At 39.1% G+C, this 15,451-nt stretch overlaps 2 protein-coding genes across 10 annotated transcripts in view; both read left to right on the forward strand.

Moving 5' to 3' along the window:
- Window positions 1-83: 83 nt before the first annotated feature.
- Window positions 84-12,161, forward strand: LOC142380304 (sorting nexin-1-like). Its single transcript, XM_075466057.1, has 15 exons — window positions 84-226; window positions 727-874; window positions 2,601-2,707; window positions 3,266-3,332; window positions 3,510-3,553; window positions 3,651-3,792; window positions 3,889-3,967; window positions 4,096-4,171; window positions 6,917-7,030; window positions 7,469-7,562; window positions 7,703-7,908; window positions 8,961-9,104; window positions 9,471-9,551; window positions 10,748-10,819; window positions 10,981-12,161. Exons 1-15 carry the CDS (start codon window positions 107-109, stop codon window positions 11,029-11,031), a joined length of 1,545 nt encoding a protein of 514 aa, XP_075322172.1. The 5' UTR covers window positions 84-106; the 3' UTR covers window positions 11,032-12,161.
- A 1,499-nt stretch (window positions 12,162-13,660) lies between these two features.
- The window catches only part of csnk1g1 (casein kinase 1, gamma 1), a 28,938-nt gene continuing 27,147 nt past the window's right edge, over window positions 13,661-15,451 (forward strand). For all 9 annotated transcript variants that reach the window (XM_075466069.1, XM_075466096.1, XM_075466105.1 and 6 more), the window contains exon 1: window positions 13,661-13,834. The gene's annotated coding sequence lies outside the window, so the exon portion shown is untranslated. The remainder of the gene's footprint in view (window positions 13,835-15,451) is intronic.

Genomic DNA, 15,451 nt, shown 5'->3' on the forward strand with positions numbered 1-15,451 from the left:
AATGAGTGGCTGTAATGTGATGTGATGACCAGCAGGGGTCACTGCAGCCATTCGCCTAAATCCCATCACTTCCGGCGAGACGTCAGTGGCTCCCACAACACAGAATATGGCGGCTAGCTCGGATCAGAATCCCCCTTCTTTCCCTGCAACAGAAGAGCCGGAACCCGGACTGTCTGACATGGCAGATGGAGACAGCGACGAGGGAGAGGACATCTTCATTAGTAACGTATGTTCCCAGCTCCATCGCACCTGATTTGTTGGAACTTATCCGTATTCTGTGAGCGAGTCATAGCCTGAAAGTTAGCCTCTTTATCTGATCTGACCTGCATTGATGACACCCTTAAAAGCTGAGAACCTCTGATTAATAGAATTATTAGAAATATCGGGTTCGCCATTAATGCAACGGAATTAGTTTAGAAACTTGCCTGGAGTTTGTTTTAGTGCCCGTTTTGACAGGTAACTAGTTGGTGTTTTGAGCGTTTTGGCCCGTCATTTTATTTAATTGTTCATCTTGAAGCTGTCTTGTTTTGCAGTCCAGTTGATTGTATCGTGCATATAATTCCCCCTCAAGCAAGTTTATCTTTACTGCTGTCCAATTTACAGTACGTGATTCCGCTCAGCCACCATCTTATTCCCGCTTATCTGTGTCAGTTAAATGGTCAGTTGACTCCAATGCCCCCCCTCTCTTTGGTGTTTGTGCGGCTCATTAAAAACTCCTGTCTGCAGAGTAATCCGGTGTCTGTTAGTCGAGGAGTTTCACAGCCGGAGCGACTCAATGAAGAGCCTGCAGATCTTTTCAGTGAAGAGGCGGTCAGCCCAACAACTGCCAAGTCCAATGGAGTTCACTCCGATGATGACAACGACCTGTTTGAAGGTGAAGGACACATTTTCTGTCAGTTCAAAAGAAAAATCTATATAATATTGCTGCGCTCATTGGTCGTACAAAAAAATAAAAATAAATCGAACCTCTTGTTAGATTGTTTGTTTAAATCTTGGGTCATGCTAGATCTTTGAATTCTAGGGTTTTCTATAAAAGTGCATAACAAAGTAATTGTTTTCTTCTCACTTGTCAGATTAAGACAAATGCAGCCTCAGACGAACAACATCGCATAAAATATTACACTTTGTCATTGTTCATTTAATTAAAACTAATTCAAGCTGAATAAGCAATGTGTGAAAAAGTAAGTACACCCCTACTGCTTCCATAGTTATTAAGAGGGTAAGCAGCAGACATGTGCTGCTAATCAAATATACTTGATTAAATGATGATTGGCAAGTTTGAGAGTTTTGGCAGTTAGCTGATCTGGAGTGTTCAAGTGTGTATTAACACAATGTCAAGGAGGAAAGACAACAGAAAGCTCTTGGAGACGAAACAGTTCCTCCTTATCAATCTTGGAATTTTACAAGGCCATTTTCTAGTCAATTTGGAGTCCATCATTCAGCAGTGAGAAAGATTATTCATGCGTCCCAGGATGTTCACCACAAGGACAGATTACAAAACAACAAAAAAAAACTTTACATGTTAAAGTTCATGATAGTACAGTTGGAAAAAGGTTGAACAAGTCTGGCTTTTTTTGGAGAGGTTGCAGAAGAACGCCTCTTCTCTCTAAAAAGAACATGTCAGCAGAGCTTAGGTTTCGTCTGAACAAACCACAAGACTCATGGACAATATTCTTAGGACAAACAAGACCTAAATGGAGATGATAGGTCATAATGCACAGCACATCAACACAAACACCTGATAGCAACTGTCAAGCACGGTGGTGGAGAGTTGGGATGTTTTGAGCTTGTTTTGCACCCACAGGACCTGGGTACCTTGCAGTCATTCAGTCCACCATGAACTCCTGTATTACAAAATATTCTTGAGTAAAATGTGAGGCCGTTTGTCTCATAGCTAAAGTTTGCTCAAAACTGGGCCATGCAACAGAACAATGATGCCAAACACAGCAGCAAATCTATAACAGAATGACTAAAACAGAAAAGAATCGAGGTGTTGCAATGGTCCAGTCAAAGTCCAGACCTCAACCTGGTTGAGATGTGCATAAACAAATACCTGCAAACTTTAATGAACTGAAGCAACATTGTAAGGAAGAGTGGAGCAAAATTTCTCCACAGAGACTGATAACGTCACATGAAAAACGATTACTTCCACTTAACTGCTGCCAGAAGTGGTTCTGCATATTATTCAGTCATGGGGTGCACTTAGTTTTTCACACACTGCTTCTGTGAAACGCATGACAAATGACGCAGACTTATCCGTATACTGGCTTGGTCTCTGACTTACCATGATCATGATTAGCTGGTGTGATTTCAGAATAGGCAGCAGGGTTTTAACCACCAGTTTGAGCAAAGCTTTTTTTTAACATCCTGAACAAATTAATGACTTAAAGTATTAAAATATTAATTTAAGAATGATTAATAAACTCTCAATGATTTCAAGAGTAGTCCATAATACAAAGGAGAACATTATTGTGACACCAAATTACAGCTTTGTGAAATGATTTTGTCCAAAAGGTCTCAAAGTTTTCAACAATGCTAACGCTGTAATGGTGTCAGATAGCAGTTGTCACGAGTTGATTCAAATTCTTTTCTTCCCTCAGGGGCTCAGCCAGATTTAAGCACAGACAAGTCTGGCAGCTCTGCTCGGAAGGAGTTCTCACCTGGCCCTCGGAGCAATGCGGCTCTTCAGTCCACCTCCTTGGAGCAGGTACAGGCCACGCCTGAGCCAGGGCTTTTCAGGAAGCTGGAAACAGTCATGGGATGCATGGTTTTAGATTGCCAACACTGTAATTGCCAATTATTGAGTCTATTGCTGCCAAATGTTCAAACTGAGTTATGTTCAGATCTTGAATTGTATCAATTAGATTAGATTAGATTAGATTGTACTTTATTTATCCCACAACGGGCAAATTCACTTGTCACAGCAGCAACAATAGACATGAAACAAGAAATTAAAAAGGATAAACATTTTTTTAAAAGAGAAAAAGCAAATACTAAAAAGTAAGAAAAAAAAGTAAGTACTAAAAAGTAAAGTGACCAAAAAGTAAAGTGACCTAGTATAAATAATATTGCACATTGTGAAGTTGAAATGAATAAAATATAAATAATACGGGTAAAGAAAAATCTCTTTATGATTATCATGGGAAAGGCAACAACATGATCAGTGGGTGCATGTGTTGTAAAGTCTGACAGCAGCCGGGATGAAGGACCTGCGGAACCTCTCCTTCCTGCACCGTGGATGTAACAGTTGTCTTGTTTATTCTAGTTGGAGGAGGACGAAGCCAACGATAGCTTTGATGTGGATGTTGCCGTCACCAACCCTGAAAAAATCGGTTAGTTCAGTTAAACTATCATACTTTATATATTCTCTATATATTTATAGAGATGTCTTGATTTACCTTCATAGTTGTAGCTCATTTTAGCAACTAAAATTCTTCAAAATTAATGCCAAAATGAAATCTAAATTCTTCTCAATTGTAATGTATCCTGGATTTCTATGTTCATTTTAGGAGATGGCATGAATGCATATGTGGCCTACAAAGTATCAACCCGGGTTTGTATTTGAATTTGCATTGATTTTTATACTTTTATTTATTAAATGACTCTGGTTCTCTGTATTTCTAATGTCCATTTCCTGCGTCTTGTACCAGACTTCCTTGCCCACGTTCAAGAGTAAGACCTTCTCTGTAAGGAGGCGTTTCAGTGACTTTCTGGGTCTTTATGAAAAGCTGTCGGTGAAGCACTCGCTCCATGGCTGTATCCTTCCACCACCACCTGAGAAAAGTGTCGTAGGTGGGCAACTGTGTCCATGTTATTTTTGGTTAGCTTTTTCTTGCCTTTTTGTTTGTGTGTGTATATTTACTTGATGACTGTCCTTTGAACCAACAGGAATGACCAAGGTGAAGGTGGGAATGGACGACCCATCATCTGTGGAGTTTGTGGAAAGAAGAAGAGCAGCTTTGGAGAGGTGAAGATTCATACAGTGATCGCTTATTAGTCAAATTTGGCCATTTTTTAAAGTTCAAATAAGTTATTTTCCTTGCTTGGTTTAGTTTTTGAGGTGCATGTTTTTTTTTTTTTAAATTCTTTCTGTAGGTATCTTCAGCGAGTAGTATCCCACCCCCTTTTACTGCAAGATCCTGACGTCCATGAATTTTTGGAGAGGGACGAAGTGAGTATTTTATGTTTAAAAATATGTCCTTTTAATAATGAGCTGAATTTATTATAGTTTAATCATTTATGTTTAATTTGGTATTCAAAGGAGACATATTATGCCCTTTATTGCAGAAATTGACTACTGAAATGTCTGTGCTGTGCTTTTGTCAAAAACACACTGGGACACTAGCACAGCGCCCTTTTTCAACCTAAAATTTACATCTGCATTCAGAGCGGCTCATTTTAGTGTGTGGAGTGAGCCACCCGACACCTCTTCGCCCTTCTCTTCTGCCTCTTTTAAGACTGCTATTACTCAGTAACCGTTGAGGCACATTATTGCCATTTGAGAGAACGTACAGTAATTAACCTGAGTGCTTACACCAGCACACACCAAACAGATTACATCACTGATGTTAGCCTACAAAGTCCTTAATGGAACGGCTCCCATGTGAATGCTCTTGCAAAGGCAACTCGATCTCTCCGGTCGTCACAGGATTGTCGTCTCGCAGTGCCGACACCACGCTTAAGACGATCCAGACTCTTTTCATGTAACGTTCCACGATGGTGGAATGACCTACCGAGCGCTACCAGAACAGGGATGTCCCCGTCTATCTTCAAGAAACTCTTGAAGACTCAGCTCTTCAGAGAGCATCTCCTATCCTAGCACTTACCCTGTACTTCCCTACTCCCTCTACTGCACTTTATCTTTCTGTACTTCCCTCTCTATCTCTACACTGTCACACTTGTCACCTCTGACAGAGTCTGACTAGTGGTTCCCCTCTATGTAGCTTATTGTTAGCTGTAATGTTATATCCTCATTTGTAAGTCGCTTTGGATAAAAGCGTCTGCTAAATGCATAGACAAACATAAACTGGCAATTTTCTTCTCAAATACTTACATTTCCTTCAGCTGCAGTTTGGCCACAGACAGTTGATGTTGATTCCTCTTTCAGGCACGATATCTTCACCGGTCATGCTTTGAACTTGCCACATGTAGCTGGTAGCTTTGCACTCAAATAAAAAAACAATCGCATGATAGTTCCTTCATTGCATATCAGTTCAGTAAACTCTGGACTTTACTGTTAGCCCATTCCTTGTTTTTAGATGGTAAGATTAAGAACTTTTACATTAATAGGCAAAAACGAACTGATGTTTGTTTTTGTAATGGCCAAAAGCCGTTTCATCCAGTCGGGGTTTTGCAAGGTCATGTTTCACCAAAATAAGTTTAAAGTTCGGTTAACATGGATCAAAACTGAACAAGTTCGTGTTCACAGTTCACCATTTGAAATTCTGAACAAAGCTCTCAGTCCCAAAATGAACTTGTTCAAAATCATTTCTCGCTTTTTTGTGGTCCCCTCTGAATTATCCTTCTTATATGGTGCTATGGAGCTCTGGAACGTGGACAAAAGTGCCATCTGATCAAATTCCACATTTATCTATTTTATTTATAACCATCAAGATACTCAAAATCAGATGACTATTAAAACACCAAAAACATATTTCAGTGCATAACCTACTTTATTTGATCAATTTTACACACGGATGCAATCATGTTAATGACAAATTCTTCAGTCTCATTATTAATATAACACAAATGTAAGAGAACTTCAACAGCAGGTAAAAAATGTAACTTAAAAAAACAACCATCAGCAGCAAAATGCCATGCATGCAAAAGAATCAAAGATAACAGATCAGCAGCTGTGTGACAAAATCTGGTGCAGAGGCACCGCCTCAGATGGAACTTGGGGTTGGTGCATGACACACAACAGAGTTGGTGAGCACATAGCTGTTTGTGTAAAGACCAAATTAAAGTTCAGCTTATATTACAGGTGCTCCCCTCTGTTTGTGCTGTGCAAATCATTTATTACCTGCTTGACATTCAGCTGGCAGACTTCATTTGTTTTTAAAACTTCTTTTATTGCCCTCTTCTAAGTCTTAGAGATTCTTAAGTTTTGGTACCCCACTTTTTTGTCAGTTTCTGCCTTGATGTCTGCCATTAGAATCTTGCTGTGTAGTTCAACATGTATGTAATTGCACATCTGTAATTTTCCTCATGCGGTTGCATCAGTTGGATACACGGTATTTATGCACGTGACTGGTGCAGAAGTCCTACCAAGGTCTGTGGCTTCTGCTGGAGTGTGCACCTGTGGCGTGTGTGCAGGCACAATGCAGAAAATATGAAGGCCGCTCAAGAACACGCTCATTTGAATGTTTTCTTGCACAACATTGCCAGTGACCGATGGGAAATTAGAATTAAAAGTCTGATTTTCTAGTTGAGATATAAAACATTTAGCAAAGTACTGGTGAAGCATTATGAGTTAATTGCTTTCTTAAGTGAATTATATGACTGCTGATGAGAATTTGCTATTAATAGAAAAGTAAGAAAAAGAAAAAAAGAGAGAGTTTGACTTCCTAAATCTGAAGTTCTGCAAATGCAGGTAAAGCTAAGGAGGAGAGGTTTTTCTGCTTGGAGCTGAGCGTGTCTCACTGAATAAGATACGGTCAGACCAAAGGTGTTTCAAAGTGCCACGGTTGTATGTGGGTGTTTCTTTTTTCTATTCTTTTTGAGTTAACAGTGATTTCAGACACCCTGATATAAGCTCTCAAACACAAAATAAATTAGTCCCCCCCCCCCTTCAATATTATGTCTCCTTTAATAAATGAACTAAAACTCCTGCATTTTATGTATGTAACTCTTGAGATTTATTTATTACCGCGGTCATTCAAGTGCCACCTTTTGTGCTGTATGTGTTTGCTTTCAGTTGCCCAGAGCAGTGAACACCCAGGCGCTGAGTGGAGCTGGGTTTCTCAAAATGATCAACAAGGCATCAGATGCTGTCAACAAGATGACCATCAAGATGAATGAGTCTGACACTGTAAGAGGATTCTGGAGGAAGTGCTTGCAGTGGTCAAACTGTTGCACATGTGGTCTGCATCTGGAAAATCATTTTCACATTTCTGTCATAGAATTAGAAAAATCCATTGTGGGGAAAACTGTTTTTGATGAGCAGTAGCTCTAAAAAAAAAACATGAACAGTAATGCAGTCTATGTCCACATATAGGATTAAGAATAATATAGGCAAAGTGCACACGATAACTCATGTAAATTTTTATTAAACTGTTCAGTTATAGTGCAACAATAATAAAGGATTGATTTTATGTTTGTTGTAATTCTACATTCAAGAGCCATCGTATCGTAACCAAAGAGACGGGGCCACCATTCTAAGTACGATGGGGTTGTTTGGCTTTTGTGTTTTTCATTTTTTATTTTTTTTTGTATTATGCTTACGTATTCTCTTATTTGTGTGTCTCAGTGGTTTGAGGACAAGCTACAGGAAGTGGAGAATGAGGAGCAGCATCTGAGGAAGCTTCACGCTGTGGTCGACTCCCTCGTCAATCACAGGAAGGGTGAGTTACGTGTCCCTTTCCTGACTTGTGTCTGAAAATGTTTCCTCTGGGTAAAAAAGAAAAAGTTCTGTTCAGCTGCTTCATTTTTTAAGTTGAAACAAAGCAGTCTGATGGAGTTTTCTGTTTCCTCTCAACACCAGAGCTGTGTGGGAACACGGCCACGTTTGCCAAAAGTATGGCCATGCTGGGAAACTCGGAGGACAACACAGCCCTGTCACGAGCCCTCTCCCAGCTGGCAGAGGTGGAGGACAAGATGGAGCAGCTGCATCACGAGCAGGCAGCTAGTGACTTCTTCATCTTTGCTTTGCTGCTTGGTGACTACATCCGACTGCTGGGTGCAGTGCGGGTAAGCTGACAGCTATTCAGTAGAAGAAAGCAAAGAGGAAGAGCAGGTTAAGATGCCAAGAATAGAAAAGTTGAAGTACCGGTAGTTCTTCATACGAGGCTAAAGCATAGCCAAAATATCACTTGACTATTTTAAGTCACCTTTGTTTAAAAATAGGAACAACAATAAGTTTTTAAGGCTTTGTAAGTGTGTGGAGTTTTAAATGATGAAACTCGTACCCTTAACTGTTTTTCTGCTGCCTGTTCTTTGTTTTAAGGTGTTGTTATTATTAGGCGCATTCCCACTGTAGGAACCTTTTTGCAGTTCCTATAACCTTTTAAGGAATAGGGCCGTTTTTTTCCCGCATTCGGACATACAGGAACTCGGGACCACGGCCCTCAGTTCCTATAACCATTTTAGCTCCTTCTCCTAGGCTGGGTCTGTTCTGGGTTCTATAGGAACACATCTGACGTAGGTGTTTGGTGGTTGGTAGCTACGCCCATGTCAGATTTCCACTTCTTCATGTTCTTAATCTGCTGAACGCAAACGGTAGAATAACATCTGATATGTTTATTCATTCGACACGGACACTGCGCGTGTTTAATAAGTTAAACTTACACGTCGTCTCCTTTGTCTGCGGCGCTCTGCTCTCCTTCCTTCATGAAACGAAGAAGTATCGACCTGCACTCGATCCTGACTCTCTCTGTGTGCTCTTCCAGCCTCGACGTTAGACGCCCGATGTGATCGTCCATGATTGATATTACCATCATGCAGACCATGAACACGATAGCTTCTTGGTGGTGTTTTTTTCTTCTCTCCTTACTTTTCGCGGGTTTTGTTTCGCTTTGTTGTTGAGTGTGGCGCTAAAATAACACGTCACTGTCGCAGACGGTTGCGTCGCAGCAGTCCCTATCAAGGTCCCGACTCATGTGGGAATCCAAAATTAAATAGTTCCCCTGGGGAAGGGCAGTTCATAGAACGGAATTCGAGGTGGACCATTCTTAGAACTGCGTTCTTAGAACTGCTCTGTCCGAATGCAGCTTTTGTTACTAATTTGAAATGGACGTCCACAGGGGTGTTTTGACCAGCGCATGCGTGCATGGCAACGATGGCAGGAGGCTCAGAGCACACTGCAGAAGAAGAGAGAGGCCGAGGCCAAGCTGCTGTGGGCTAACAAACCTGAAAAGCTGCAGCAGGCGAAAGAAGAGATCACTGAGGTAACAGACACGGGGACCACAGAGTTACTGCAGCTTAGAAGTCTGGAAAAAAATGGAATGCATGTTTAGTCCGAGCTAAAAGATTCATCCAGTGTAATGGTGCCGAAAACCGTAGTTCCTCAAATGGCTACTGTTTTAGTCATTACCATTTGTGTATTATTTTCACTTGTTTTATTTTCCAGTTCTTTACAATCCTTTCAATTAAAAGCATTCCCGTGTCTTTAACAGTTGATAAGTATTATCAGACAGATGATGTCGACCTTCAGCATCAGCAGCTGATGTGTACTAACGTGCTATTTTAAAGAAAATGAGGAGCAACATGTTGGAGAATATGAAGAGTTCTGACATGTTTATGGTTTTCCTCAGTGGGAGGCGAGGGTTACTCAGTATGAGAGAGACTTTGACAGGATTGGGATGACTGTGCGCAAAGAGGTTCTAAGATTTGAGGTATGTTGAATGAGGTTTCCTGTTCTGTCGTCTCATAACATCAATAAAGACATTTAATGGTTTTTTTTCTACATTTAAAAGAATGCTGCGATGTCATACTTTTGTATGTATTTTTCGCCTTGTCTACACGTGCGTCTTTCCATACACTTACATTATCAAATCAAATCAAATCAAATCAAAGTGCTTTACATAAAATAAAAGCATTGCAGCAGGGAGTAGAAGAAGCATTAAAATACATTAAAGAATATAAAGAGAAACAAATAAAATAATTTAAATGAATTTAAAAACAAGCAACAGTCCAGATAAATTCAAAGATATCGTGCGGATTTCATGCATAGACACATTAGAAAAGAAATGTTTTTAACCTGGATTTAAAAATGTCTCCATTTGGTGAAAGTTTAATCTCCACTGGCAGTTTGTTCCACTTGTTTGCAGCATAACAGCTAAATGCTGCTTCTCCATGTTTAGTCTGGACTGGACTGGACCAGCTGACCTGAGTCCTTAAATCTAAGAGCTCTGCTGGGTTTATATTCTCTGAACATATCACAGATGTATTTTGGGACTAAACCGTTCTGGGATTTGTAAAGATTAACTTTATTATGAGTTCGTAGTCATTGCAACAGACATTACAAAACATCTTCAAATGGTCTCATGGGCTGTCGCTTATCCTGTGCTGTATGTGTGACTTTTCTTTTGGAGAATGGGATGGAAGTCCTGAGCATGAAGTGTATTACAGACAGGTTTAGTGTTCAGAGAAGACATCTTTTCAGCCATGCTAGCTGTATTGTTCAGGGATCTGTAATGTATCAGCTTCTGTTGTATGGTAATATTCCTCTGAAGACTTCAGTGATCCCCTTACTTCTCCTGTAACACCATGATGAGATTAGAATGAGTGGCTTTTGTGTGAAATATCTCTACAGTTTACACCTCATAGCTATAATTCTTTTCTATTCATCCTATGCAGTTGTACTTTTGAATATATTTTCTAATGACTGTGATTAAGACCACAAGTTGAAACCACATGGTCTCACAATGAAGGTCTTAACGCTACAGCTCTTGCCAGTTTTGACCTTCAGAATTACACCCTTCTTTGTGCAATGTGGCAGAGGGTAATGTTCTGCAGAAGAAGAAAAATTCCTGCAGCTATTGTCTGGTTGCTGAAGAGCTTGAAACATGACAACGCTTTGTCTTTACAGAAAGAAAAAGCCAAGGACTTCAAGAGCCAAATGATGAAATATTTGGAGGCAATGCTGCAGTCTCAGCAACGGGTAATTTTTTAATTATATCAAGTATTATTCTCAACATGTACAAAGCTTCCATTAAATACTGAGTTGTTGTCACATGTTGTGTATTTATTGATATGTCAAAAGTTCTTGAGTGTCTTATTCTCACTATTTTCATTTTCTCTTAACCTGTTTTTTTTTTCCAGTTTATAAAGTTCTGGGAAGCATTCCTGCCTGAGGCAAAGGCAATAGCTTGATAAAGTGGGAGATTTTTTTTTTTTAAAGACCCCAACTGCCTTTTTGAACACTTTACCTCTTTACCAGCAGCTGAGAGGACAATTTTGCAGCAAACGAGAAAATTTTTTTGTTTGTCTTGTCTTTTTAATTACAGTGTATTCTCTTTATCTTGTACAGTCATTTGATATAAGCTACCACATTTACACCACATGTCTTTAACATAATTCCTTGTTTATGTTCTTGATCTAAAGATTATAACAAAGCAAAGTTCCAGCTGAGATTAACCTGTGAAACTTACTGTCTTGATAGTGGGTTATATATTTGTATCTTGCTAAAAACCATTATATTTTAGTGTTAACACTGAGGTACTGCCATGTGTAACTTTGTTTATAGTTTACATTGGATGATAGGCATATGCAAAGTCATTCCACTCTAACAGATGTTGTCGATGGATAATGTTTTGATGCACTAAAATGAGATGAAAACCGATTGAAAAGCTGGGTTTTACTAAAACACTAAAACTGAGGGGATTTTTACGGACGTGGTGTTTTGTTACAGTGTATCACACAATGCTTTTTGGATAGTAAAAATCATGACAATGCAGATTTAACAAGGTCGCAAGTTGAAGAGAGTTGCTACAAAAGGATAAAAGAATTGTAAGATTACAGTAAGTGCAAGTTAAAAATGCAATCTTTGTTGGTATTTTCTACGACGGTGTATTTACTAGAGCCACACTTATTGTATTAATGAGTTTGTTTCGCAACAGTTTGAAGTTATTACATCTATTATGTCAGATGCTAAGACCCGAGGGAGCTATTTTAGAACTACTGCAGAGATTGTTTACAACCCAAGTAAATGTTTCTTGACATGTACGCATTTACAGTGCTTGGATTGAATCATTAGATACTGTTGGATGTTATTGTAACCATACTTTTTTTTGATAAATTGGTTTAACATTGAAACAAAGGAACAGACATTCAAGTGATATGGTCTGTTAAAATCGAATCAGCATTTCTAAAAGTGTAGTTTTTCTGTCATGTCATATTATGTAAGAATGTGCTTTATTTTTATAACCACTTTGCATTAGCAGACACATTTTCCTGTAAGTGTTGCACAGGCTGATTTACAAAATAAAAGACGATTGATTTAAGTTTTGGGCTCTTTCTGGTTTCGTCCCTTTATGATTGTTGCACCACGAAAGGAAGCTATGGCTCAGTTTTAAAGTAACTGATGGGTTTTGTTTTAAAGGTTTCTTTTAAGTACAGAAACAAGTTTAATATCCCCCGTTTGAATTAACTTTGAACTAAAGTCATTGAAATACTCAGGGAAGGTCAGGAAGAACATACCAGAACAGCTACGACGATGTTGGGATTATTTAACTACGGGATCTAAGGTAAAGAAAGAAATTTGAGGGTCATTTACTTATTTTGAATTATGGTTTAGGCTTGTGTTCTTGGGCTCAGGAGCTTAAAGCTTCCTATCAGGACATTTTAATCTGAAAAACTGACACTTGGACTTTCCACCAAGAAAAAACACCCAGTCTTAAATAAACGTTGCAAAAGGTTTTCAGCTCGTGTCACTTGATAAAACAACAACAAAGAGAGAGAAAAAAAAAGAAATGTTCTCGTTTGAAAAGTGACTTAAACTTGCCTGATATCATAGAGAATCGCCAGTTTTTAACACTCCTTTTTCAAAGTCATGTGGATGCAGTGAACACACTGAAAGTTCAGGGCTCAAGCAAAAGGCATTTTGTTTACAAAAAATGTTAACAGATTGATTTTGTGATGATCAACAGATCACTACATGGACAAGTTGCGTCATCAGACAAGCTGCAGGCTCATGCTTGAGTCTGACCCTTGTCAGAGTCTTCAGTGTTTGAATAATATGATTTATTCTAATGCATTTGCAATTGGGCCTTTGCAGTTTAAATTGCTAGAAACTTAATATGCCATGACTTTGGAATTTGTGAAGTTTATAATTGAACCCTGCCATGACTTTGGAATTTGTGAAGTTTATAATTGAACCCTTGCATTTTGTTGACCTCACCGTCTTTTTGAGGCATGTGCAGTATGTGTAAAAAAATTAAATGTCTTACGCCTAACTCTAACTCATTGGGATGCAGTGTGTTGGAAGGTGTTGAAGAGCTACCTCCTCAATTTTCCTACCACTGGGACTTGATAGAGATACAGTTACAAATACTGGAATGTCAGCAAAATATGTTGTGCCTTGTATATCTTACACTGGCTATTTATGATCAAATAAATATATATATTTGTTTTTATCAAAAAACTCATAAAGAGGCAGACTATATTATTTAGGACAATGATACTAACTTGCCTCAAATAAAATCTGTTATAATCCTGTTTTTCAGATAACTATATAACTGTATTCAAGCATGTGTAAAAGCCATGACTTTTGCTCAAAGCTGTTTTTGAGCTGGACCACAAAGAAACTTTGGTTTGACGCACATAAATCAGACTCTTGAGACACCGACTTGCATATGTGTGGTTTTACGATGCTGGAGAAATTAAGCCCAACATGATTATGCACAGTGGGTTTGATTATTAATTAGCCATTATCAGTGACCTGGAAGTGTGAGTCGTGAAGCGGGCGGTGCCGTTTTTCTACATCCGGTGTTTTCGAAGCTTTCACGAGCAGCGGAGGCAGACGAAGAATGGAGCGAGCCGCTAACGGTTGTTAGCGTGAAACACCAGTAACAAGGAGAGCGTAGAAAAGCTTCCATGAAACCTCAGGCACGTCTCTGCTTTTGACCTGAGGAATACACAAGCTTTGTCTCGATCCTCTGGGTTCATCACGCTGAAGGTGAGCTTGTTGTTTTTGTTTTCGGTGAGCTAGCAAAGCAACATTTGGTAGAAGGTTTTTGGCTGTTAGCTAATATTCTTGTTGCTAACGAAGCTAATTTCCTTTTGCGCTCGGTCCAGCTGTCATCCAGCCAGCAGTTGGTGTTCGGTGTTAATATGAAGTAAAGAGCGGGATTGCCTCTGTGTTGTTTTTGAAAAACTCAATTGTATGCATTAAAGAAGGGGAAAATTTATGTCGTGGGTTTTCACTGAATATATTTTAAGACAGACCAGTCACTGTGGCTAAGTAATGTTTTGCTAACGTTAGCCGTTAACTGTTTAGTCAGGTTTGAGATTGGAAAACTGATTATTCGACTTTTTAAATGTCTAAATCGTTTACTGATCGATTTGACCACCGCTTATGATAGACCAGTAAGGTAGGCTTTGTACGTGAAACGTTGGCACAAAGCTGCCAACTCGCCTCCCTTGTTTTGATTTAACTGTAGGCCTGCTTAGAAAGGATCGATGATTTTTATTTCAGTCCCAGTTGCCTCTTCTCAAAACTTCTCCTAGATTTAAACGTATGTCAATTATTATACAGATTTTTAGGTGACAGTGTTTCGCGGACAGGATGGCGGGTTTAGAATAAGATATTAATTTTCGCATTTGACCAAGGCCCCCCTTTTAGCCCTAATCGTGGGCAGAATGGAATCAAAACACACATGGAAGTGGTACAATTTTGATAATACAAGGTGGAAATGATTAAATTAAAACAGGACCACACAGTGAAGTTGCAACATGTTCTGTTTCCTTTTCTGGTGGCCAAACTTGCAGATAAGATATTGTCTCAAAGTGTATTTCCTTGATCAGCTGCACAGATTGTTGTTACAGATCAGCATGACACATGATCTGTTACTCACCTTCCAACAAAATGAGTTGCCGCATTTTCCATTTGATAACAAAATAGCTATTATAAAAGCAAACTTAAGTTCAAGTACACTGTTTACAGGTCTCAGCTTGGGTAACTCCAGGACTTTGGGACAGTTTGTTTGCGGATATATATATATATATATATATATAGGTACATTTTCAGTCTTTGTAGTTTATCTTGGGAACTTTTTTTTTAATGTTTAAGTGAGATATAAGTTGTCCCTGAAAAGTTAACTACATATTTATGGTCATGCAATATTTATAAGTTCTGGGGAACAAACCCAGATAACTGTCATGGATGCTGGTGCACACAAAGACCACGTGTTTCTCAATGTAGAAAATCTATTCAAATAAACCTATAGAAAAAATAGTGTAAATAATCTAACTTTCCACCACTTATAGTTCATAAGAGGAGAGGCAGGTGGTAGCTCGCACAGCCACAGTAGGAGTCTGCACTGTCGGCAGAACTGAACCCCCCCCCCCACAGGCTGATCTTTCCACTGAAGGTTAATCACTGCACTCGGAGCCTTTATGTCGTTTGTAAAAACAAAACAAAAAATGTCAACAGATGACTCATTTCAATATATGCAAATTACCCAGAAGCACCACATTTTTTACAAGAAACTGAAAGGCAAATTTGTAGACTGATCAAGGTTCTTGGAAGTGTTTCGGTGCCATCTGAAGGTTGAAAAGTAGTAATTAGCTTCAG

Source organism: Odontesthes bonariensis, chromosome 1 (genome assembly GCF_027942865.1).
Source record: "Odontesthes bonariensis isolate fOdoBon6 chromosome 1, fOdoBon6.hap1, whole genome shotgun sequence".
Lineage (NCBI taxonomy): Eukaryota > Metazoa > Chordata > Actinopteri > Atheriniformes > Atherinopsidae > Odontesthes > Odontesthes bonariensis.

Coding starts and splice junctions, on each gene's coding strand:
- LOC142380304 (XM_075466057.1), top strand. CDS start 107: ATGGCGGCTAGCTCGGATCAGAATCCCCCTTCTTTCCCTGCAACAGAA. Junction 4,172..6,916: donor AATTTTTGGAGAGGGACGAA/GTGAGTATTTTA, acceptor GTTTGCTTTCAG/TTGCCCAGAGCAGTGAACAC. Junction 7,031..7,468: donor AGATGAATGAGTCTGACACT/GTAAGAGGATTC, acceptor TGTGTGTCTCAG/TGGTTTGAGGACAAGCTACA.